The sequence below is a fragment of the Anneissia japonica genome, unplaced genomic scaffold (assembly GCF_011630105.1).
Source record: "Anneissia japonica isolate Jap-2015-1 unplaced genomic scaffold, ASM1163010v1 scaffold287754_len4335492_cov202, whole genome shotgun sequence".
NCBI lineage: Eukaryota > Metazoa > Echinodermata > Crinoidea > Comatulida > Comatulidae > Anneissia > Anneissia japonica.
The window spans coordinates 3120001-3143175 of NW_022705543.1; the positions used below are offsets into that span (position 1 = coordinate 3120001).

The 23175-nt window shown below is 34.8% G+C and overlaps 2 protein-coding genes across 2 annotated transcripts; one reads left to right on the forward strand and one right to left on the reverse strand.

Annotated features, from left to right (window-relative positions):
• The first annotated feature begins 2399 nt into the window (after positions 1-2399).
• LOC117105690 lies at positions 2400-10956 on the forward strand. The gene is made up of 2 exons (XM_033246917.1): positions 2400-2757; positions 7345-10956. Exon 2 carries the CDS (start codon positions 7384-7386, stop codon positions 8647-8649), a length of 1266 nt encoding a protein of 421 aa, XP_033102808.1. The 5' UTR covers positions 2400-2757; positions 7345-7383; the 3' UTR covers positions 8650-10956.
• Positions 10957-12129: 1173 nt separating this feature from the next.
• Positions 12130-17182, reverse strand: LOC117105691 (protein PBDC1-like). Its single transcript, XM_033246918.1, has 4 exons — positions 17129-17182; positions 16260-16400; positions 14670-14781; positions 12130-12767 (listed from the first exon to the last, which is right to left on the reverse strand). The coding sequence occupies exons 1-4, from the start codon at positions 17174-17176 to the stop codon at positions 12643-12645; spliced, it is 426 nt and encodes a 141-aa protein (XP_033102809.1). The 5' UTR covers positions 17177-17182; the 3' UTR covers positions 12130-12642.
• Positions 17183-23175: the final 5993 nt, after the last annotated feature.

Genomic DNA, 23175 nt, shown 5'->3' on the forward strand with positions numbered 1-23175 from the left:
CTTCCCCCTCCCCCTCCCCCCATTTCAAGACTCCAAGATAAGCCACTGATATCAACTAATAATGTCATCACTCCCATGTGAGTTTCTGGCATCATAGTTAAAAATTGAATTTAATAAAATTTAAATTTATATTATCCTGCAGCTTCATATTTTCAATAATGAATTGGCTTTATGCAAAAACACTGAACGTATGTTTAGTATTTATCTGTAATTTCATTTTGAATTTATTGGAAGGTATTTGATTACCTGGAATGAATTTGCGACTGTAAGCCAATAATTATGATTATTGTCTAATAGTCTCATATAGTACACATGCTAATAATTAATGTTATTTACCTGAATGTTCTTCCATTGCATTGTGTGCATTAAATTACCTGTTCAATAAATATTTTAACGCTGTGAAAGATCGTGAGGTTCGTGCGTCCTTTGTTTTTATTGATATTGAATCAACATAGGTGTGGACGTGGTAGACTTACGGTAATTTTGAGAATATTAATAGACATGAATATGAATATAAAGGAACCTGAACTGATTACCGGTAAAGACGTACTTGACAGAGATGGTGACAAATTACGATGGCACCAAAGCACGAAGTAATGTGCAATGAATGGCACTAAGAAAAGAAGGGACATTTGGCATGCGACTTTTCTGATGGGTAGGCCTACTTACCTATCTAGTCTGTGTACGAGACTATAATGTACAGTAATTATATTTTTAAAATTGATTGGTCGGAAGTCTGAACGACTGGTGTGTCAATCATAGAGGAAAGACACGTAATGATATGAGATATGTGGTCGTGCTACCCAGATAGCCACATAGTCATCTTGGCTAGCGACTAATAAGGCCAAAAAAAAAGTTGTTTGTTTGCCTTCCTCCATCTGTCCCTAACTCACTGAAAAAAATAGGGGCGGAAAAACAAAAAAACTTTTTTTTTTACCTTTTTCTTAAAAAAAAATGTGAGTGAATTTATCTTTATTTTTTGCCAGATGCCCTACAAATTATTATAAAGTTGTCTGATATCTAGGCCTCCGAGGGTTAATTTTATTCCATCTGATGGGTATCTTTAAAAAAAATGAAATGAAAAAAAAACCTTTTTCTACCCGCACCTATTTATCATTTTTTTTTTAAAAAAAAGCTGGGCAAACAACAATTTTTTTGGCCTAATTAGCCTCCCTATATAATGTATATGTGTTTATATGAAATGTAAAAGAAGAGGAATGTGCGAGTGTCATTCAAGTCAGATAACAGCAACTGAATTTTCAGACTCTGAAAGACTGAAAATTCAGTTTGAACTGTTAACAGCGAGTTTGAAAAAACGGGAGACGCCTTATAATAATACAGCAATAATGAGGATAATGGGGATGAAGAGGATGATGAGTATTATATATAACGGTCATATTTTGAGTAACTACACAAAAGAACGTAGGCCTCAACAAAATTGTACATAGGCCTAGCAAACAAATAGAATAGCAAAATAAAAACAGAACAGTGTAATTGATGAAACTTTTTTCATTAACCAATTTCAATATGAATCGCCTACCCCCAAGTAGTATTTTCATGGAGTTGTCTCAGTTGTTAGTGAGAATAACACATTTTTGATCTAAACTCAGAACAAGACTTACCACCAGAGGCGTATTTAGGACTCTTGGGGGGAAAAGAAAGGTGGGGGGAGGGGGTGCGAAGCAGAAGTTGAGGCTCGCAAAATATGTCATTTGAGGTGATCTTTATGAACTTTTTGCTTCAAAAATTTTCAATTGCGGGGGGTCAAGTATTTTTCAGAGGTGGGTGGGGAGGTGGGTAAGCACGCACGCACCCCATAGATAGTACGCCACTTAGAATAAGAATGCGATTGGAATTTGAATCAGCAATTGTATTCGTCAAGGTTATTTTTTCTTTTCCTTTTTTTCTTTTCTTTTTCTTTTTATTTTTGACTTTCCAAAAGGTGGGTGGGGGGAGCGGTCTTCCCCCACCCCCTCTTCATGAAAACATGAAATGATCCTCACTCATGAAGATCAGTTTTGTTTTTCGTGTACCGGTATGTATAGCTTGTGCAGGCCTGTAGCCAGAATTACCGAAAAAAGAGGGGTGGCGGTGGTTCAGAGTGCCCGGGGTTTGAGTTTTAACAACACGTAAATATATAAAGTTTAAAATAAAGATAATATTAGAATCATTATACAAAGACGAAGTTATAGGGTGATAAACTATTAATTTTTTTATGGGCCTTATAAATATAAAAGTAGTTAGCGCCAATGGATACAAAATTTACTTTACTCTTTTCATTTGCAGTTTTCCTCAAATATTGTATTGATTTATTTGCTTATTACAGTATTAGTATTATATTCTGATTGCATACATTTAGACATCAAAGCTACAAGACCACAGGATGTATCATAGGCCTAATGTTGTTTGGAAATTCTTTGTTTTAAACACAGCTCAGAAATCTTTCCACAACTACGTTGTGCTCCTCCGTCATCATATTATTGGTAATTGGACTCCGGTTCAGATTATGTATCAGGGCCTGGGGTGAAGAAATCTATCGGCTTTGGTGTTTATGTTGCAGCATTTCTGAGACCAAACGCGACTGCTCGCTGCAGTAGGCCTGATATATTGGTATTTTGCCCTTCTGACCTCGGTTCTTGTGCATCAAGTCTGTACTTTGAGACCGCTTTTAAGTCGTCTATCTGTGAATCTCATCGTGTATATATGCTGCATAATTGTCTGTCCAACTTTCTATACAACCTACCTATCATGGTACAGGTAAGATCACTTTAACACACAGAAATCGTGTTACAAACCACGACAACGAACGGCACGTATAACTATGTCATTGATTGAACTAGTGAGATCATGCAAAGGAGGCATATCAACTATAGTATATTGTATATTATTATTACTATAGTATAGTTCCGTATACTGTATTAATTCGGCTTATTGAGGGAGGCCTACCACATACCTACTAAATACGTTAATACTGTACTTTGCAGAACCTGAACTATAGGCTTCGTAAGGTGGTAATATTGGATCATGTTCTTATCTATAATACAGTAGTAGGCCCTATAGAACAATGCACATAAAACTCGTGGTTTCGAAAGTTGTTCCCCTGTATTCCCCTGCAGTGCTATTTCAAGAGTTATTACAGTATAATGATTAACTTATTGTTATTTTTTACGATTTAGTTCTGCCGTTATATTTATTGATATAGGCCTCTATACAGCCCAATCCTGTATACTATAAGATACAGTTACAGAGGTAAATGGTTACAGTATAGAGGCGAGGAGGACCTCCATTAGTTACAAATAATCACGTATCATCAGACTAGGCTACGCTTATGACAATTATGCCTATACGAAACTTAATCCTATTGTTTTTAAAGCAAATGTAGGCCCTAATGTTGTCAAGGATTAAAGTAATGAGAATCTTAGAATGCAAATTTGTCTTGCTTAATGTAAAATGGTTATTTTTGACTTTAATCATTTGTATTTAGGCACACTTTTACTCAAAAATTGAATACACGGCCACATGGCACAACAGGTAAAACATAACTGGCACGCAAACCAGAGTCACCATGAAAAAAATCTTGAGGAACATGCAACGGAATTTAATCACTTTTTTTTTTGTATAATCATTTATTTTATTATTACACCTAATTTACTTATTTATTTATTAAGTTTTTGTGTACCCCAACATCCACCGTCACCCAAGGACACACCAGTAAATGCTGCCTGGTGAGGTTTACGGAATTACCGCACAGCTTACATGAGCAAGCATTATTAAGGTGGTAACAATTAGCTATGCTACACCAAAGGTTATGGTAAGCCGTCCCTGTCCACCGCCCCATCGTTTTCCTCATGGGCCCACGCAACAGGGTCACATTTGGAGGGGTCTGAATGCCATCACGAATCAGCGATGGTAAAGGAGTATTTAATCTAAAGTAATTTTGGAGAATATCTCCAGCACCCACCCAACCAGATTTATCAAGGAGATGAGAGTTGGAACTAAATTTTGAAACACCCCACCAGTGTTTTAGTAGACGGCACTGCACAAGAGTTTTGTAATCAAAGTCAGCACTGGTCATTTGTGCAACAAAAGCTTTCAGGCCATAAGTTGCGGACGGCAAAACTACAGTGAAAAAAAGTCTCTCAATTGAGGTCAGAGACATGTTTTCAAGGGGCATATTAACTGCAATCTTCGCACAGGCGGAATATAGAGGCATAGGGCCTATAACGAAGTATCTTTAAACGTCAGGTATAAAGAAGGCTTGTAGTTTTTTGGGTGTTCTAAGCATAGGGCCTATTGTATTTTTTTAAATTTCAATTCAAATTCAACAGCTGGATGCCCGCCTTTTAAGAGAATGTTATAGGCCTACATGTAACAATCGGACAATACGATGAAATACAAAACAAATAACACGGATAAAAAAGTAAGCAAAATCCTAAACATATAACAAACAACTTTTAACTTTAATTTTAAACAATATTAACGAATCAAAATAAATATGAGCAGCCTTTCAAAATGAGAAATTAAATTGAATATTGTAATTTTGTATTATTGTTACGTTTTACGTTTGAAGCATTGATCACATCTTACCGACACCTATCAGCTGTTACTTATTATGCCTAAGTCGCTGTTGATTGAGATTCTCAGACGCGCACAGTAATTTTAATACCGTACCATTCATACTTTTAATCTGATTTTTTTTTTGCATTCTTTTTATAACCCCATTCTTTTTTATGAAAAAATTCGGAATTCATAATGCTCAGACTCCTTTGCTTGTCTGTGACTCGTTGAACCAGTGGTTTAATGAAGAGTCACAGGGCCTGGGTCAAGAAAGTGTTGTGGTGGGGAGGGGGAGGGGAAAAGCATTTTAGTAGTCGATTACGAGAGGCCCCCTTCTTAGTAGAATATCACACAATACCGTAGCTTGTTATTTTACTGTAGTTTAATTCGAAATCGCTGTGAATTCAATTGTAGCCATTTACTTCAGTATTTCTTCGGAAATTATCTAAACGTCATTCGTGAATTAAAAGCGTGGTATTACAGTGGATTAGTTTTATAGTTGTGGGTGTCTTTTACTGGAGCATAATGTCAAGGCCCTGTTATTGACAGGAGGATCGGGGCCTCGTCCCTTGAGAGCATAATATGCTCTCAGACTCGTTGGCATACGACTATTCATATCGCTTACATGACACTGATTGTTTTCTTTGAAATTAATGCTACAAATAAACCTGAACAAATATATTTAGCTAATAAGATCAGTGTCCTACTCTACCAATGTGATCTAACTATTTGGATGCCACGCATGCTCAGTCTCGCGATCGGTGATAACGACATGTCCGAAGAAGGCTAAGAAAAATAGAAGAACGGTCAAGAGTATTGAAAAGAGCAATTGAAGTATTGAAGCACATTTTACGTCATCAGAATTTGAGTGCATGTGTCCATTCACATCACATGATGGTATCTCACCACGTGATTATTATTATTAGCAGAAGGTCTCGGGTTCTAATCCCGGTTAGGGGATTTTTTTTTTGCACTCGCAGAATTCCTCTTCTTTATCGTTTAAAATGTATATATATGTATAAGCATTACTGCAAGACGATGTAGAGTTTATCTCTTCACGCGTTACCGTACATAATATATATATACTGTCTCTTATACACATCTAGATGTGTATAAGAGACAGCTATAGTATAGTTCCAGTAGATGCATCGAAACATCAGCTAGACAAAAGCAATGAAACCGAACAGTGTGATATCTGTCTCTTATACACATCTTACCATTGAATCTTTTAAAGATTAGGCCCTATGGTCATTCGGCATCGACAAACCTCAATAAAATAGCTATTTTCATTGTACCGCAAGTACAGGTCTCCTTCTAATTAAAGGCCCCAATTAAAGACCACCTTCAATTGAAGACCACTTTTCTGTGGTCCCAAATCTTTATTATTCTAATTAGAGACCAAGGCTATTAAAGACCAAGAAAACCCCGGTCCCATAAATGGCCTTTATTTGGAGGGAGACCTATTTGTAGTGCCTTTTAAAATAGGCAGATCGTCTCATTTAAAAAATAAAAAAAGGCAATTATGATAAATAAAATGGCTGAAGTGAACTGAAATAATATGAGGTTTCAAATGAATTCCCATCGACGTTTACTGGTGAATGGATGCCCCCGCTTTCAACTCTTGCTTGTTACACCCTCGGAACTTCAGACATTGAGGTGGATATCCGTTCGTGACCTCAGCCTTTAGATTAATGAATAATACACACGCTTATTGTATCCATTTTCTTCCTTCTTTTAGCTGAATTTTATACATCAAATCATGATTAGTAGGCCCAAGGATACCAACGCGTTACATATAAAGCTCGGTTCTTGTAATAATGCTATGGTTTCGAGTGTACAGTGTACCAAACTTGTAAAACGCAAGATAACTGACGCAAACGCATCGGTTGATCCTCAAAAGTCTTGCGAAAAGGTTTAGTTGAATCAAGGCCTGTAGACCACCTCAATACTTTTTCAATGCGTTTGTGGCATTTTAATGTCGATTGGTTCCCCTAAAATCCGACCCGAGCAGACACCAGCGTGTGCCTTTAGAGTGAATCAAACCATGAGGATTAGCGCCGCTATACTAAACTTCTAATTTCTGAATCCAGCCAATATCCACGCATGAGCTTGGATCAATAACCTAAAAATAGTGTTGTGTTACTCAGGCACAGTGATTTTTGATTAAAAAAAATTTTTAAAAAAATACAAAAAACATAAATATGCTTTAAAGATTAAGCTTAGGCTAGATTTTGGAGATTTTGTGTACGGTATCGGATTTAAGCAACACAAAGCGCTTTTGGGCTACTGGGAGTCAATAGGCCTATCAGCATAATAATATAACTTCAATTTAACCATCGGCAAACATTAAGTGTACTGTTAGGCCTATTTAACTTTATTTTAATGTGTTAACATTAAATAACCGCATCCCGATTGCTGTGTTTATAGTGACCCGCGACGACACTCTTTAAATCCTGCTCAAACAATATTCTCACGGCGAATTTAAGTTTCTTTATATAAGTATTACCTGTTGTTTTTTTCATAGTGCGGAACCGAATCTCAACAATAAATAGATCCATTATTTGTGAAGTGTGTGGTGAGATGTGTCAAGGATTTAGCTCTTTATTTTCAACAGCCATTTAACTACTTTTCACGTAAAGCCTATTGTGTATTATAATGACAAATAATACAAGTACAGCGATCATTGTTTTTCAGTTTTGTGCCGTGGTGGGGCGTATAATCGAAGCTACATTGTTGCTTGTATTTTGATATCTGATTCTTATTCTAGTTGTTTTCTCTTTTGTCCAGGAATGAACTTCAAGTTTGATTTATAGGCGATAGCCGGCTATGAGTAGTCTGAGCACTGTGAAGAGTGACGGACGAAGAGATCGGCCACGTAAAACCACAACAACTCAAAGTCTCATTACTCAACTCGAGAAGATTACCATACGGCCGTCGGATATACCGTACAGTAGATATTTTCCACGCAAATCACCAAGAAATAGACTTGATCCAATATCTACTACGAAAGAGAAACAACGTGCGTTGTGTAACGTTGGTAAAGGTAAAAATGCGAGACATTCTAAGAAAGGTAATAAATCAGGCATTAATCCAACGATATACCAAACGACTGCTGGACTTGAGTTTGGTAGACAAGACTGCGAGTGCGTGGGGCATTATTCTCGACTGAGCAGTGAATTTGGCATAGGCCTATGTGGAAAACTTAGCTGTATAGACGTTAAGAAAAGGCGAGTTTTTGGTACGAGTAGTCTGCCTCTTTTAAATGAAATCCAAGTTGACGCAAACTTGAACAGTAAGGTCATATTAAAGCATTCGTATTCTTGGCCATTGTTACATAGCGAAGGAATATCATTGTTTTCCCTGGATACCACCGAACTCACGAAGTCTCCTGTTAACTCAGACTCTCCAATGTCAAAAACAGTAGATGCATCGAAACATCAGCTAGACAAAAGCAATGAAACCGAACAGTGTGATATCAACCGAAATGAAAGGTCCACTAAACATCATCGAGAAAGGCCGACTGATAAAATAAAATCGAAGAGAAAAAGCAGCAAAGATCGATATCACAATACTCGCCCTAAACCGCCATCTTGGCAAAATTTTACAACTGTTGTAGAGGAATGTATATTAGATAATGAAAAATCAAGATTTGAATTAAGTTCGGCTGATGGGTCGGACGTAAAGACGAAGGTCAGACGCGCAAGTTCAGGAGAGATAATAACGGATAAAAGACATCGTTCGAACATTCGTAGGACACATAGTATGGTTATTGACACGTCAGAAATGCCAGAAGCTTCAAACCTTGTAGTACCTTTAGCACAGAGTAAACCTCATGAATTTAAACTAAGGGAAAAAGAATTTGACGATATATTATACATGGAAGAGAACGAACAGCGATGCCGTGATTGGTTAAAAACGTTAGAAAGTGCCGAGTTTAAACCTCATTCATTGATGGCGCCGGACAAAAAACCTGAGCGAATATTATCGTCGAATAATGACATGGTCACGTGTGACTTGGAATTAGCAGAAGATAAATGGGACTTTCTGATTTCGCCATACCCAAAAGGAAAAAAGAACGCAGGAGGCCTTTAAGAACATGTGACGGACGATCAATGGTATTGTTTCTTCCGTCCGGAATTTCTGAGTTTACTCTTACTTACTTTTTTTTCACAAGATTTTTTTTAACACAAATGCTGTATTATTATCGCCTTGTTGCTGATTAAAAAATCAATGATTCGTCCTGTTATGACGCATTAAAATTTTCCCCTCCAGGTTTGATGCCAATATTAATTCACCTTGGAATATGCTCATAGGCTTAAGCATTGCTCATAAAAAATCGAAACAAAAAAGCCTCAAAAATAAAATTTGATGTTTGGAGCTGTAGCGTGGTAGTTAACCATAGTGTATCAATAAGTCGTGGCTATACCCAGGGGTGGATCTAGAGAATTTCTGACGGGGGTGGGGGGCACAAAATAAAATTCACGCCGCCACGCCCACCTCAGCCCCACCATGGCTAGTGTAAATACAGTAAGTGGTAAATAATCGAGCTCTCCTTTCACCCACTGCTGGATCACCACTGAACTCATGGGTGCACACTCCCTTTTTTGTTCTTTCTAGCTCTCTGTAACTAAAATGTTTCCCTCTTTTTTATTTTTCGGCTGGGGTGGGGTGGCCTCATGCCCCCCCCCCCCCACTGGATCCGCCACTGATACCAACCAGTACACTGTCCACAGATTCTCCTTCTTGTTTCTGATATATGAAGCCCTGTCTTTCGCTGTCTTAGCCATATATTCCTTAACTTGACTGACTAGTTCTAGTGGCGGATCCAGGAATTCGAATAGAGGGGGCCTAGGGAGGAAATTTCAGAGATCAGGAGTGTAGACCACCTCAGCTATGATTGCGCATCACTAGATGGCCGGAAATGGCACTCTTAGAGACCTAAATTGGATTAATATATTTCCTTTTTTTTCTATCCTTTTTTAATTTTGAAAAACTTAAGGGACCCGGGCCGGCTCACCCCCTTCCATTGAATCCACTACTGGGTTCAAGGTTTAGCCAGGTTGTCATGCCTTCTATTTGTTACTGAGATTTATCGAAACGAAAGGAAGCAAACCCCAATTATTGACCATTGCAGGAGTACTGTATCTTAATGTTTTTAATATTTTAAGTGGATACGTTTACGGACATCAAAGCTATAATGTCAATATTAATTTACATTAGAATATGCTCATAGGCTTATGCACTGCTCATAAAAAATCGTCAAAATTGAAATTTGGTATGTAGCTAGGTACTTAACATGCTCTCTGCAATTCAAGTTCAAGTCCTGGTGACGAAAAATTAGTACTCCACTCACGAATCCACATAACGAGACTTGAGGCTTTATATGCATTGTCTTTATCTTTTGGAAAGGACTGCCACTTATAATGCAATGATTTTAGGATGGCTATTTGCAATCCTTGGCCTCTATGTATTAGCCACGGATCAGTAGTTTACAGACGTCTTACACTGTACAAAAATCTTTAAATTTGCTGAGATATCAGTTCAAGCAATGGCGGATCCAGGAATTTATAAGAAGGGGCCCAGAGAGGGACTTTCACAGATGGAGGGTCTATATATACACCATAAAGGTTGGGGCTGAGGAAAGAGAATGTATGATTATGGCACCTCTAGAGGCCGAAAATGGCACTTATAGACTCAGAATTTTCTTTTTGTCCTCAATTCTTTTTTAAATTTTGAAAAATTTGGGGAGGGGCTCCCCCACCCCCTTGAATCCGCCACTGTATAATTATCAAAAGACTGGTGAATTGCACTATCCAAAAAACAAACGTCCGTTATTAATTGGCAAGGTAGTTTTTCTCAATCTAATTTTGAGTTGAAAGTTAATAACTAATTGAAATGTACGAAGTAAGGAATTCATTTTTTTAAATTTCTTATTCATGTTTTTTGGATTTTTATAAAAGTGTATTTTTAAATGGACGTGTAAAGATGCACCAAACCATGAATAGATGTAAGCCTACGGTATATATGAATCTTCTGTATTTACTATCAATATCAAACAAAAACCGACAAGGACGTCATTAAGGTAAGTCTGATTTCCATAACATCGCTACATTGGGTTTAGTCCGCAATGGGGACGTCTCCCCGATTCGACCCGACATGTCACATCGCCGACAGCAGTCGGCGAGAGCGTGTAGCAATTTTATGGAAACTGACTTCAAAGTTGAACAGTGCTTTTAAAACAATGACTCCAGTACCAATGGTTCTACACCGATTATCCAGTAATAATTTTACTTCACAGAAACATTATATATCTTCTTGATTTAATCATTTTTGACACTTAAAACTTGCCGTTTATGATACCATATCTAGAAATTTATGTAATAAAAAACAAGCAAAACACGCTTTTATTTCCTGATTTGTTTTATTTCGTATAATTTGTCTGCTTTAAAAATTACTTCTTACTCCATGAAAATAAAATATAAACCAAACAGTGGTAGTGAATAATATACTTTACTTAGTTTCGTATCTCGTAATTTTAAATTACTTTATTAACACGTGTATTACAAGTGTAAATATTGATATGTCCCACTGTCTGAAATGCATTTCCAAATTTTGTGCTAAAAAATTGAAATTTAAAATTTGGATTTGCATTCGTGATGCTCTATTGGTGACCTAACTTGTTTTTATGTAAAGAAAAATATAAGACTGGTGTACAGTATTACTGTTTATTGTCGATCTATCCCAGCATCCTTTCGCACAGGTAGTGAGCCTCGGTCTAGGTAAAGTCATGCAGTTTTTTTCCATTGCTAACCATTTACAATATCTTGACATAAACATTAAAATGACCGTCACAACTACAAGTTGAATCGTCAGCTACGATACATTTAAGTGCTACGTCTTTATAGCGCGATATACCAAGCACATATATAATTATCACATGAAATTATTACAGCCAATCACAGCGTCAATATCTCATTTTAATCTGGATGAAATGTTTCAATATAAGCCAGCAAATAAATGTCAGCAGCTCGTAAACATTTGTTTTGAATGTCTAGGCATAAAAATAGCTCAGATACAAAGTTCAATGTTGCTAAATTTATACCATACCTTATTATAGTATTCTTTTATCTACACTTTCACTATATAATATACAGTATACTGCAATAAATTATTAAGTATGTTTGCAGATGTGTATAAGAGACAGCATAGTATGGTTATTGACACGTCAGAAATGTTTTCTCTCTTTTTTTTCATTTTTTCCCTTTTTTTTACCTCCCAAAAGGGGGGGCCGGGGCCGGGCCGGCCCCCCCCTAAATCCGCCCCTGGTACAGTATTACTGTTTATTGTCGATTTATCCCAGCATCCTTTTGCACAGGAAGTGAGCCTCGGTCTAGGTAAAGTCATGCAGTTTTTTTTCCACTGCTAACCATTTACAATATCTTGACATGAACATTAAAATGACCGTCACAACTACAAGTTGAAACGTCAGCTACGATACATTTAAGTGCTACGTCTTTATAGCGCGATATACCAAGCACATATATAATTATCACATGAAATTATTACAGCCAATCACAGCGTCAATATCTCATTTTAATCTGGATGAAATGTTTCAATATAAGCCAGCAAATAAATGTCAGCAGCTCGTAAACATTTGTTTTGAATGTCTAGGCATAAAAATAGCTCAGATACAAAGTTCAATGTTGCTAAATTTATACCATACCTTATTATAGTATTCTTTTATCTACACTTTCACTATATAATATACAGTATACTGCAATAAATTATTAAGTATGTTTGCTTTAATATCATTAACGGAAGGCTTAGAATTTAGTAAATTATATATACAATGTTTGTGATACAAATGTATTATTAACACGCGATAATTTCATTGTTGTTAAGCCGGACATACACTGCGCCAGATGGTCATCGGCCAACAGGATTCTACGAAGAACGCAACATCACGATGTGCGCGCAACAGATCGTTTTTAATGGTAATTCATGGGGAGCAGAGTTGTATTTGACAATCGTATGACCATCTTACAGGCAGTGAATGCCCGGGTATAAGGAAGGGCTCAGGAACTGCTATGACTTGTCATTTACTTTGCTCTCCTTATCATTCTCCTTCCTTTCTCCTTTCTTTCTATTCACCAAATTCAACCCAGCTCTGTTTCTGGCAATTTCTATTGCATAAAACTGAATTCTTGTGGCTGAAACAAAAACATTTTTTTTTGAATAAATATTTTATTCTATTTCATTTATTTCTTCTATACCTTGAATGACCGGATCAGTGCAAAAAGCATTGTTATCCTCCAGGGCCCAGCAATACATACAATAAAATACAATAAAATAACAAAAATCGGAAAGCACATAGACAATCAATAATGGCAATAGAAATTAAAATTTAAGGATATATTCATAATAATAATAATAATAATAATAATACCAATATTAATAATTGTAATAATAATACCAATAATAATAATAATACTATTGTAATACTATATAATTACATTATTAATTATTGATAGTTAATAAATAATAATATGGAAATTAATTTAATAGGTGGCCAATGTACAGTATCAATTTTGTTGTGCGCAAGTTAATAAAATTGTAACTGCAACAGTGTTAATATCATACATTATAATTAAATACTGTAGTTAGACACACTGTCTGCAGAAAGCTAACAAATTTATGTAAACTCTAAATTGAAAGTTGGAGTGGGAAAGTATATTCAATTCACGACTAATGAATAATACAGTTTCTATACTCTTTGCATGCACTCCTAAATTGGCTAGTAATCAATTCATGAATTTTCATACAAAACAAATCTGAAACAGTGAAGGAATAAATTGTTTTCATTTGTGTTTGATTGGAATTTGAATTATTTGATCTATGTAAATTAGCAATTCAATTGTTAAATTAAATTTTTGAGTTGTTTTTTTTTTCAGAAGAATAATCTTTATTTTCACCTCATACAAAATACAGTACACAATAAAATATACATAGTAGGTAACAACATCGCTGATATATTAGTGGGGGAGGCTAAATAAGTTAGTAGTAAAATGCATAACTACCTAAAAGCTATAGCCCACTGATACAGAAATTGAATAATGTACAGGTAATAATTAAAAACACACATTATGATATATAAAAAAATAAAAACAATAACCATATCAAAAACAATAGTATCAATAAAAATAATAATAAAAACAATAATAATGATATTATAATAACAAAACAATATCATAATAAAAATAAATTTATATTTCCAGATAAAATGATTATGCATGTATTACAAATTAAAGAAAGTTTATCCTTCGTAACATCAATTTAGGTTAACTGTAATAAAAAAAAGTAAATGTGGATTAGTCACCGTACACAGAGTTCAGAGACTTTTTAAAAGAGGTTTTAAAACTATAGAGTGATAGTTTATTAACTAATTTTGGATCAAGGTAGGTAATATATCATATTATAATGATTAAAGAGAGGGGCCCCTACAGCCCAACGGGGACCCCACTCTCGGCCTGGGACCCCACAAAATTTGTCAAAAAAAAAATTTTAAATGGAGATGAAAAGAAAATTATATTCACAATTTTATGTCTGTAAGGTGCCATTTCCGGCCATCTGAAAGTGCCATATTCATAAATTTTCTTACCTCAGCCCCAACCATGGTCGGTCTGAGGTAGTATAGACTCTCCAACTGTGAAAGTCCCTCCCTGGCCTCAATTTACTGGATCCATATTATATCATTTATTCGTCGTTAAAAACATTTAAAATAACAATGCAAATCTAAAATCCCACGATGGAATTGGTCACCAGGATCCAAAAAGGGGGGAATGGGGAAGCTGACCTGTATTAGACTGGTGGGTACGGTAACCTTTTTTCCATCTTCCCCCCTCCCCCCTTCCAAGTTTTTAAATATTAAAAAATCTGTATCTCATTAACCCAAGTTTTTCGGCAAATATGCTTTTTGTGTCTAAGAAAAATCAGTTGTACGACATATAAAAAAAAATTCCACTGAAAAAAAAAAAATTCCACTGAAGCCTTACTTTAAGTGGGAAGTTGCTGACTGTTGAATGAGATTCAATAAACTAAAATACTTAACCTACCAAGAGTTGAGTTTTCTTCTGAGTAATCTTTTGAACAATCTAATCTTAGCAGGGTTCCAAAGTTGAAGTCTTCCACAGTACCATCAAAATGATTACAAAATGGCCTCCATTTCTTCAGTAATTAAATCAAGTTAAACTTTATTAACATCCCATGTGAAATCATACATGCAAAAATACAGATAAAGGTAAAATACATTAAAAATGGCTTAATCAATTAAATTAAATTAATATAATTTAATTGACTGTTTTAATAGAAAAAAACTTTTTAATAAGTTTTTTATAAGTATTCATTCATTCATTTCATTTATTCTTTATTTTGTAAACAAAGTACATATAAAATATAACTCTAAAACAAATATACATTATATCAAAATACTGTACAATAAATAAAATTTTAAAATCATTAAAAATTAAAGTATAAAATTAACACCCCATAATTGTCTTAATCAATTCAATTATATTAATATAATTGAATTGACTGTTAAGTTTTTATTATAATTAAAATCATTAAACAATAAAATATAAACTTAACACCCCATAATTTTTTTTAATCAATTCAATTATATTAATATAATTGAATTGACTGTTAAGTTTTTATTATCATTTAATAATTATAAGCATTACAATCATTAAACAATAAAATAAAAACTTAACACCCCATAATTTTCAAAGTAAACATAATTAAAATACTGTTACACTACTTCTCAACAGGAGTCAGAATTTATATTACAGTATTATGAAGAACTTTTTCAATTAATGTTTTCCATCTGTCATTTGCTGAGCTGTTCAGCAGGTGAGAATGAAATTAATAGAATAAAAGTTTATCTACCTACTTTTAATCACTTCATTTATATTGGGACTTTGAGAGTCTTAAAGCAGCCTTGATCAATTTGATTTTTGTTTTGCAAAATATAAAGATAGTGGGTGTCAGAGTTATTCATAACATAAGGTTAGCACCACCATAATAGAATTCCACACTTTGATTTTTAACATTAACGTCACATCCATGTTTACATATCCCCACAGCTTGCGGAGCCTAGAATACACTTTGACACTGACTGTGTTTAAAGAAAAATAATTTTGTTTATGGATACGATACTTTATTCATCCCTCTACGGGGAAAATTTCATGGCTGAATATTGTACTGTATATACAAATTTCTCTTGAAAAAACATTTATTTTTAAAAATCATTGGGAAAAAATATTCCCAATATTCATTGTTGAAGATCAGCATATATTTTTTTGGTTGACTTAAGCATAAATTAACACTTACTCACAGTATATAAATCAATGAATTCCTTAAACATAGTATAACAATTAATTAGAGAGTGCAGTTTAATTCAGTCCACTAAACTGGCTACCCCGGTGGCGACAGGTCAAGCCCCCCCATCAGACTGTGTGTGCACTGGACCTGAGTGTCTAGAAAACTGAGATCTCTGATCTGGGTTTTCAAGTCCTAGAAACCTCAGAATTCCCACCCCCCTTCCCCCACTTCACCTTCATGCCCCTCCCCCAATTTAAGACTCCAAGATTTGCCACTGCCCTCATAGGGGGTCCAGGGGATTTAGTCTTTACAAAAAATCAACTCACAAATTTAGCACTTTCTGTTTTCAAATCATCCTCATCAAATTTCTGAATGTTGAAGTCAGGAAAATCTTTGTTGAAATGTTCCAAAATCTCATCATCGTGTTTTGTAAGTTTTAAGCTCCTTGAATCAACTGAAGATATCAACTGAGGGAAAGAAAATAAAGTTGCTTAGTAGTGAACCCAGTAAATTGAAATAGAGGGGGCCTGGGGAGGAAATTTTACAGACAAAGTGTTCAGACCACCTCAGCCCTACCATAGTTAGGACTATGACACAATTTTATTTGGAGTTTGTAACAGTGGCGGTGCTATGGGGGGGGGGGTGCCAGGGTTACTACAGTTCGCAGGGGAGAAAAAAAAAATTATATGTATTTTCTATATAATAATAGATTCTAAAATCGATTAAATAAGCCTTTGAAACTCTAGCTCAAGGTGATATATAATATATAAAGGAGACTGTGATAGCAGTATTTTCTGGAATTTGAAGTTTTTTCATTCTGTACTAGATACATCACTATCTACAATCTACAACATTATTTATTAATGTAGTTTTTTTTTTTTTTTTAGCCAAGAGCATTGAGTGAATATACTTCCTTCTTTGATTAAATGAACTTAAAACCTTGTCAACACAGCCTTAAAACAGTTGAATCATTTCAGCTGTCCTGTTTCAAAATATTTTATCTTGGGATTCATAATAAAAATATGATTTATTATATTTAGATTGATTTGAGGAAAAATGTTGACAGAAAGTTAAGTTGTAGTCAAACTTAACAACTGACCAATCAGAAAGTGTTACTCAATAAGGTCAGGAATTATCGGAACATTCCATTGGCAAATTTTGAAAGTGCAAGACATTTTTTTTTCAATTCACTTACATTATAATAAACCTCTGCATGCTTGAATGCCTTCATCGCCCACTGCATTTCAAGGCTTGACTGCAAGAAATTAATGAACATTAAAAAAAATTCTTATAAATATAACAATCAATAAATAATAATATTAATAACAACAATGTGCTATTTATAGGAGTTTTTGCGAAGCGAAAAAAACGCGCAACCAATCAGAGCACAGGAAGCGAATCAACGCCTTGATTCGCGCAAATAAATTTGCCTAGTGGAACACCAGCTTAAATATGCTACATGCAGTATTTTCGTGATTAGTGGGGGCGCACTTCAATGCAATGCTAATAGGTGGTCACTTCTGTCATTTTTTTCCAGACAACACTAAAATGTTTTTTCACAAAGTCAAAGCCTATTCGTAAGTTACTACTAATACTATCTTTGACTGCATGAAGAATTTTATAGAGTAGGCCTTGGGCCAACTCCACAACCAATAATAACGAGCTATTTAAAACCTAGGCGTAGGCCTACTCTAAGTACTACCTTGGCTTGGCCCTAGCCTATCATCACCGAGGGCTTGGCCTAGAGTACTAAAGTAAGGGTCTGGCACTACAGGCGCGCCAACAAGGCTAGGCCTCTCTAGCTCGTGGTGGTGTGTTGTATAAATCTGGGCCTAGCTAAGATTCTTACACCAGCCTGGCCTAAACCAGCATATGTTTTACATCAACATTATATACATAGCCTAATAATCGACTCTATAATATGGTTCCTTACCAATGCTTTTAATTGCTCATTTGCCATTATTTTGTCATGAAGTAAACAACGTGATGAAATTTGCCGACCTACACATGGATGCGTTCTGCGTACATAATTCGTCAACGAAGCGTTTTCTGAACATTGAAAACGCGTTTTGGAGTTTACATTTTGGAAATGCTCTTAAAGTCACTAGAAAATGGTCTTCGTCGTCGTCGTCGTCGTCGTCGTCATCATCATCATCATCATCATTATCATCGTTTCATCGAGTTGATTACTGCACGGTCCGATGCCTTGTGTTCGCGTTCTGGTATCCCGTTGACGTCTAAGCCTAATCTGAGCTGTATGATTTTCTGCCATGAACAGAATTTAATGTTATGTCTATATTCGACGTGTAGTCTATTATTTCCCGTGTGGTTGTCTAATTATTGCGCGCTTATGTTTTATTATAAAGGTAAAATTAGCCACAAGGTGTTTTGTTGTTACAATGAGTCGAAAATCAGAACATCTGAACTAGTTTCAGCCGAATTATTTGATCATAAAAGGCACTCATCTAATTATTGAGACATGACCAAGGCAGTGAATATATTGACTGAAAGTTTGAAAATGTCGTATCTCATGATCATCATTGAGTCTGCTGAGTAGTTACGAGGCTCGTGAGCCGAACTTGACGTCATATTGCGATACCAGTATACATTCTGACTATCATCGAGATGTATAATCAAGATTAAGAGCTTGGTTTTCATTTGCAAGTGTTTGCATATGCAACAGTTTAAGAATAATCAATGAGAGTTTAATTAAGTAATCAATCAATCATGACTTTCACGTAAGAGAATGCCCCTTTTAAAAGTTGGATCGTGTTTGATCTTCAAAACAAGGCCTAGTCGCATTATTTTATTCAAACACAACATACTCAATCCGTTGTGTTCCACCACCTTATCTTCTATTTATAAAATAATACAAAATCTATTCATTACATCGGACAATTTTTTTTTTCACACGATGAAGCAATAATATGAAACGCCTTCCCGGAATTAAGCTGTTATAATTTACAATGTGCTTTATTGCAATAATCGAAAATTGGATTGATTAAAGTTACCAAAGTACTTTAAATATTATACTATCTGCCAATAAAACGGAAAACCTAAAAAAATTCAAAGTTTTTAATAGATCATCCAAATTTAGGCCTATCTAAAAGTTATTAACTTCTGATTTACAGACATTTAACTGAACAACTCATTTTAAAAACGTATACCAAAAATTTCTCCAGTATTTTTACATTGCCATATTGCATTATAAATGATTGTGTATCCACAATGTTGCTTATAAAAAATGTTTTGTGTTTGTGATGAATAAAGGTGGGATGACCCCCACAAAAGATAAAAAATCTTACCAGTAAATCTAAATAATCTATGAAATAGAATATAGCAAGAAAGGCATTAATGAACAGTTTATTAACAGGACAACTCTTTCTCATTCACTAACTTATTGTACTTTTATTTTTTTAGATCATGTCTGACAGTACATCGTTATCCTTTTTAAAACATAAAGCAAACGATCCTTTCCGGGATTTACGATCGGTGAGACTTGCAAACACAAAGTTTTGGTTTTACCTAAAATTATTTTATTAAACTTAACATATCCTATGCCTACAGTTTTCGACCAATCAAATCGGACTATAACAGTATCCAAGATTACACATTATAAGATACCCTACAGGGCTTCAATGTAAATTTTTCTGTAATCGTCAATATAATGTAACTCTCTGCACTTTGCCAACAAATGATGACTTTAGGCTATAGGCCTCAAGTATCACGCGAGTACGGAATTGGCTATAAATGTGCCAACTGGGCTTGGATCTAACATTACCTCAAATTCAATGCTTCGTTTAAATTCATATTTTTTTGTTATTGTTAATCGAGTCATTATTCTGATGTGTAATAATTAACTTTGTTGAGTACTCTAGTGAAAGAAATAAATGTTTAGTTAAAATTCGAAATCATAACACACCATATGTTGTATTAACACCGAATCTGTGAGCTGCCAAAGAATATCACATTCACACCAGTTTAAAAGCATGAGTTATTCGATACCGTAGATTTTGATTCTACATCAATTATGAAACATTCAAGATATTTGAAAAGACGGTAAAGCAGAATACTATCATTTATTGTAGAGTTGACCTGGGTGTTGTTAGGGCTTGTGTAGTTATAGCTACTGTCCTGTAAGTTGATCTGAAAGACATTAAAAGAAATAATCCCATAAGTCTTAGCAACTGTCGCAGGCCCACTTGTTCGTGTCTCCGGCTGACCTTTTAATATCGAAGGTGCCAGTGGTGTATTTAAGTAGGAGAGGACAACATTTTTACCCACCCTTAAAAAGTTGCAGAACAAAAAAACAAAACAAAAAAAAAATCTTCTAGAGGCCTATAAAATTGTCTCAAATTAACTATGAAAACAGATAAAATGTTATTAAAAATTCTGTAATAGCCATAATGACTCAAATCTTTCTTGAGATTCCTGTTAAGGTTGGTTGGAAGCAAGGACACCTTAATATCACGTAACCTCGTTTTAGACGCACTCAGCGCGCTCACACTGACCGTTGAATGACGGAAGCGCAAAAACAGATAAAGTGTTATTAAAAATTCTATAATAACCATAATGACTCAAATTTTTATTGAGATTCTTTTTAAGATTGGTTGGATGCGATGACACCTTAAAGCCCCATTACCGGCAAAATTTCACTAAAAACTGACTTTTTTTTTTATAGAAAATATTCATTTGCATTACCGTACTCCAATTATTATAAATCATGGAAAAATATTGGCTTGAATTTTAGTTTTACGCAAAAGAATAAAAAAAAATGAGAAATACAGACTATTTCTCATAAAATATTACCATTTTCTGGACGAATTCATCGTTACTGGCAAATTCAGAGGTTGTAGATCGCATCCACTGGAATACTTTCGCTTTTATGTATACGTTTATACAGTCAATAAAGTGCGCCCTCTCTAATGAGATTAGTTTTTGTACTTCGTATCTCGCACAATGTGGTCGTTCGATTAAAGCTGAGATATGTTTGTCAAAATCTCAGTCAGAATTAGTTTTTTTTTAACAAATTTGAAATAATTCCTATGAAATATTATATTTCACAAGTGTCAATACTAGCAACGGAAAATATCATGTCGGCCGTTTTTATGTGTGATAACAGAACCTAAATCGAGTTAAGGCTAGGCCTAGCCTAGCAGCGCTGGATAGGCTAATGTTTTCGGCGCCTACGATATTTCTTCTCACGACCTATCGCAAAATTAAAACGAAAAATTCATCCGCATTTATTTTTTGTGTGGAACACAAAATCAAATTTCAGTCTTATTTTACATTTTTTTCATTCTTAGGAATGTCTAAATTCAGTTAAACTAGCAATTCCGTATTATATTTATAAATCTTTATAACATTATACAAAAATTAGATTTTTCTTAAAAGCTTAAATTTGGCCGGGAATGGGGCTTTAAAATCACTTTCATTTTAGACGTACTCAGCGCGCTCACACATTGACCGTTAAATGACGGAAGCGAAAAGGAGATAAAATGTTATTAAAAATTCTATAATAACCATAATTACTCAAATCATTCTTGAGATTCTTGTTAAGATTGGTTGGATACGATAACGCCTTGATATTACGTAACCTCATTTTAGACGCACTCAGCGCGCTCACAATGACCGTTGAGTTCGGAAGCGCAGCTGCATGCTACGTCTGTACGAGACGTACAGGCACAGGCACACACATAATGACCACAAGCCCGAGCACCATCCACTCATTAATTATCAAATTTATTAATGATTCAAAATTGCGAGCGCTATACGAGGTAATACAATCTGTGTTTAAAGTGATCAATATTTACATTTTATAACTCACCTTTATAGTAATATCTGTTAAGAATTAGAGAAATGCGCCTCTAGAGATTGCCTTCACTCACTAGTAATACAAATATTGCTCATGCTTTAGTTACTCGTGTGTGAGGCGCATATTTTATATAATTAGTGTATGGCTTCGTCCAGCAACCTACGTAACAAATATTCAGACGAAAGATATTTATTATCGATTGGAAAGGTCTGAATATATCAGGTAAATTAGGTAACACCTTACCCACTCCTTAATACAGGGAGTCACGTGATTACGCAGTGTAGTAACCTCGTTATTAGGAGTGCGGACTAGAGATAAAGTGTCAGAAAACAACTGATGGTGAGTCTTCAGTCCACGCTAGAAAGAAAAGAGATGATAAAAAACAGTGATCAGAAAAGAATTCGCTTATTATTAACATTTTTACTAAACGAGGATTCACTTATTAATCATAAATGCCTAGAATATGAGTATTTCAACTCTGTGAGCCCATAATTGATTCTACGCTTCGTTTTTATTTTTTATAAAACTGTAATTTTACTAATATGTTACTTACTAAGGGGTCGGTGATCTCGGGACTAAAACAATTTGTCAAGAATGGAATTTTACTGTAGGCTACTTACACAGGGGTTGGTGATCACGGGGGTGTTTCTTTTTTATTAGAATAATATTCTCAAGAATGGCATTTTACAGTTAGGCTACTTACACAGGGGTCGGTGATCGTGGATCTGTTTGGATTAATCGTTGGTATCAATAGACTACACGAACCGTTACGTTGATTAACCTAATATTGTAATAGAAGCATTAAAAGAGATTTTGAAAAATATATTGAAGATTATTAGCATTTTTTTTTTAATAAAAAAAGAATCTAATTCTAAGAAAATTATGTTGGCCTATGAGGATTTAGGCCAATATTTTGTATAAAAGTATACAATAAATCTAGGCTAATCGATTTTTATGAACATATATTATGAAAACAACCGAAACGTCCACTGATTAATCTCAGATAAGATAGTATAATACATACTCCAAGTATCGAAATGTACGCCATCGTGTCGGGATTCAATATTTCGACATTAATTATGTCATTATCAGGAATGATTCCTGATATGTATTATACTATCTTACCGTATATGAAAACAACGCTAACATTTTTATTCATTTTGGTTAAGCAAAGCCAGCAACAAGCGTCGACTTGACGAATACCGGCGCTTATTAATATTTCTTATTGTAATAATTATTGTATCAAAAAATAGTGTAAGATTGTATACTAAGGCGCTTGTACTTATTTATATTCATGTGCCTTTGGCGTTTGTTCGGCTTCTTTGTTAGAAGTGGATTTTCTAGAAGATTACATTATTTAATAGGGAAAAAAGGAAAAAAATTGATTATCATGAGATGGTGATTTATTATGATCTTACGGCGTTCCC

Bases quoted from the DNA above. Each gene is read 5' to 3' on its own strand.
- LOC117105690 (XM_033246917.1), top strand. From the start codon at position 7,384: ATGAGTAGTCTGAGCACTGTGAAGAGTGACGGACGAAGAGATCGGCCA.
- LOC117105691 (XM_033246918.1), bottom strand. From the start codon at position 17,176: ATGCAGTGGGCGATGAAGGCATTCAAGCATGCAGAGGTTTATTATAAT. The intron at 16,401-17,128 runs GTAAGTGAATTG...TCTTTCCCTCAG, and splicing joins ATGCAGAGGTTTATTATAAT to TTGATATCTTCAGTTGATTC. The intron at 14,782-16,259 runs GTGAGTTGATTT...TAATTACTGAAG, and splicing joins AAACAGAAAGTGCTAAATTT to AAATGGAGGCCATTTTGTAA.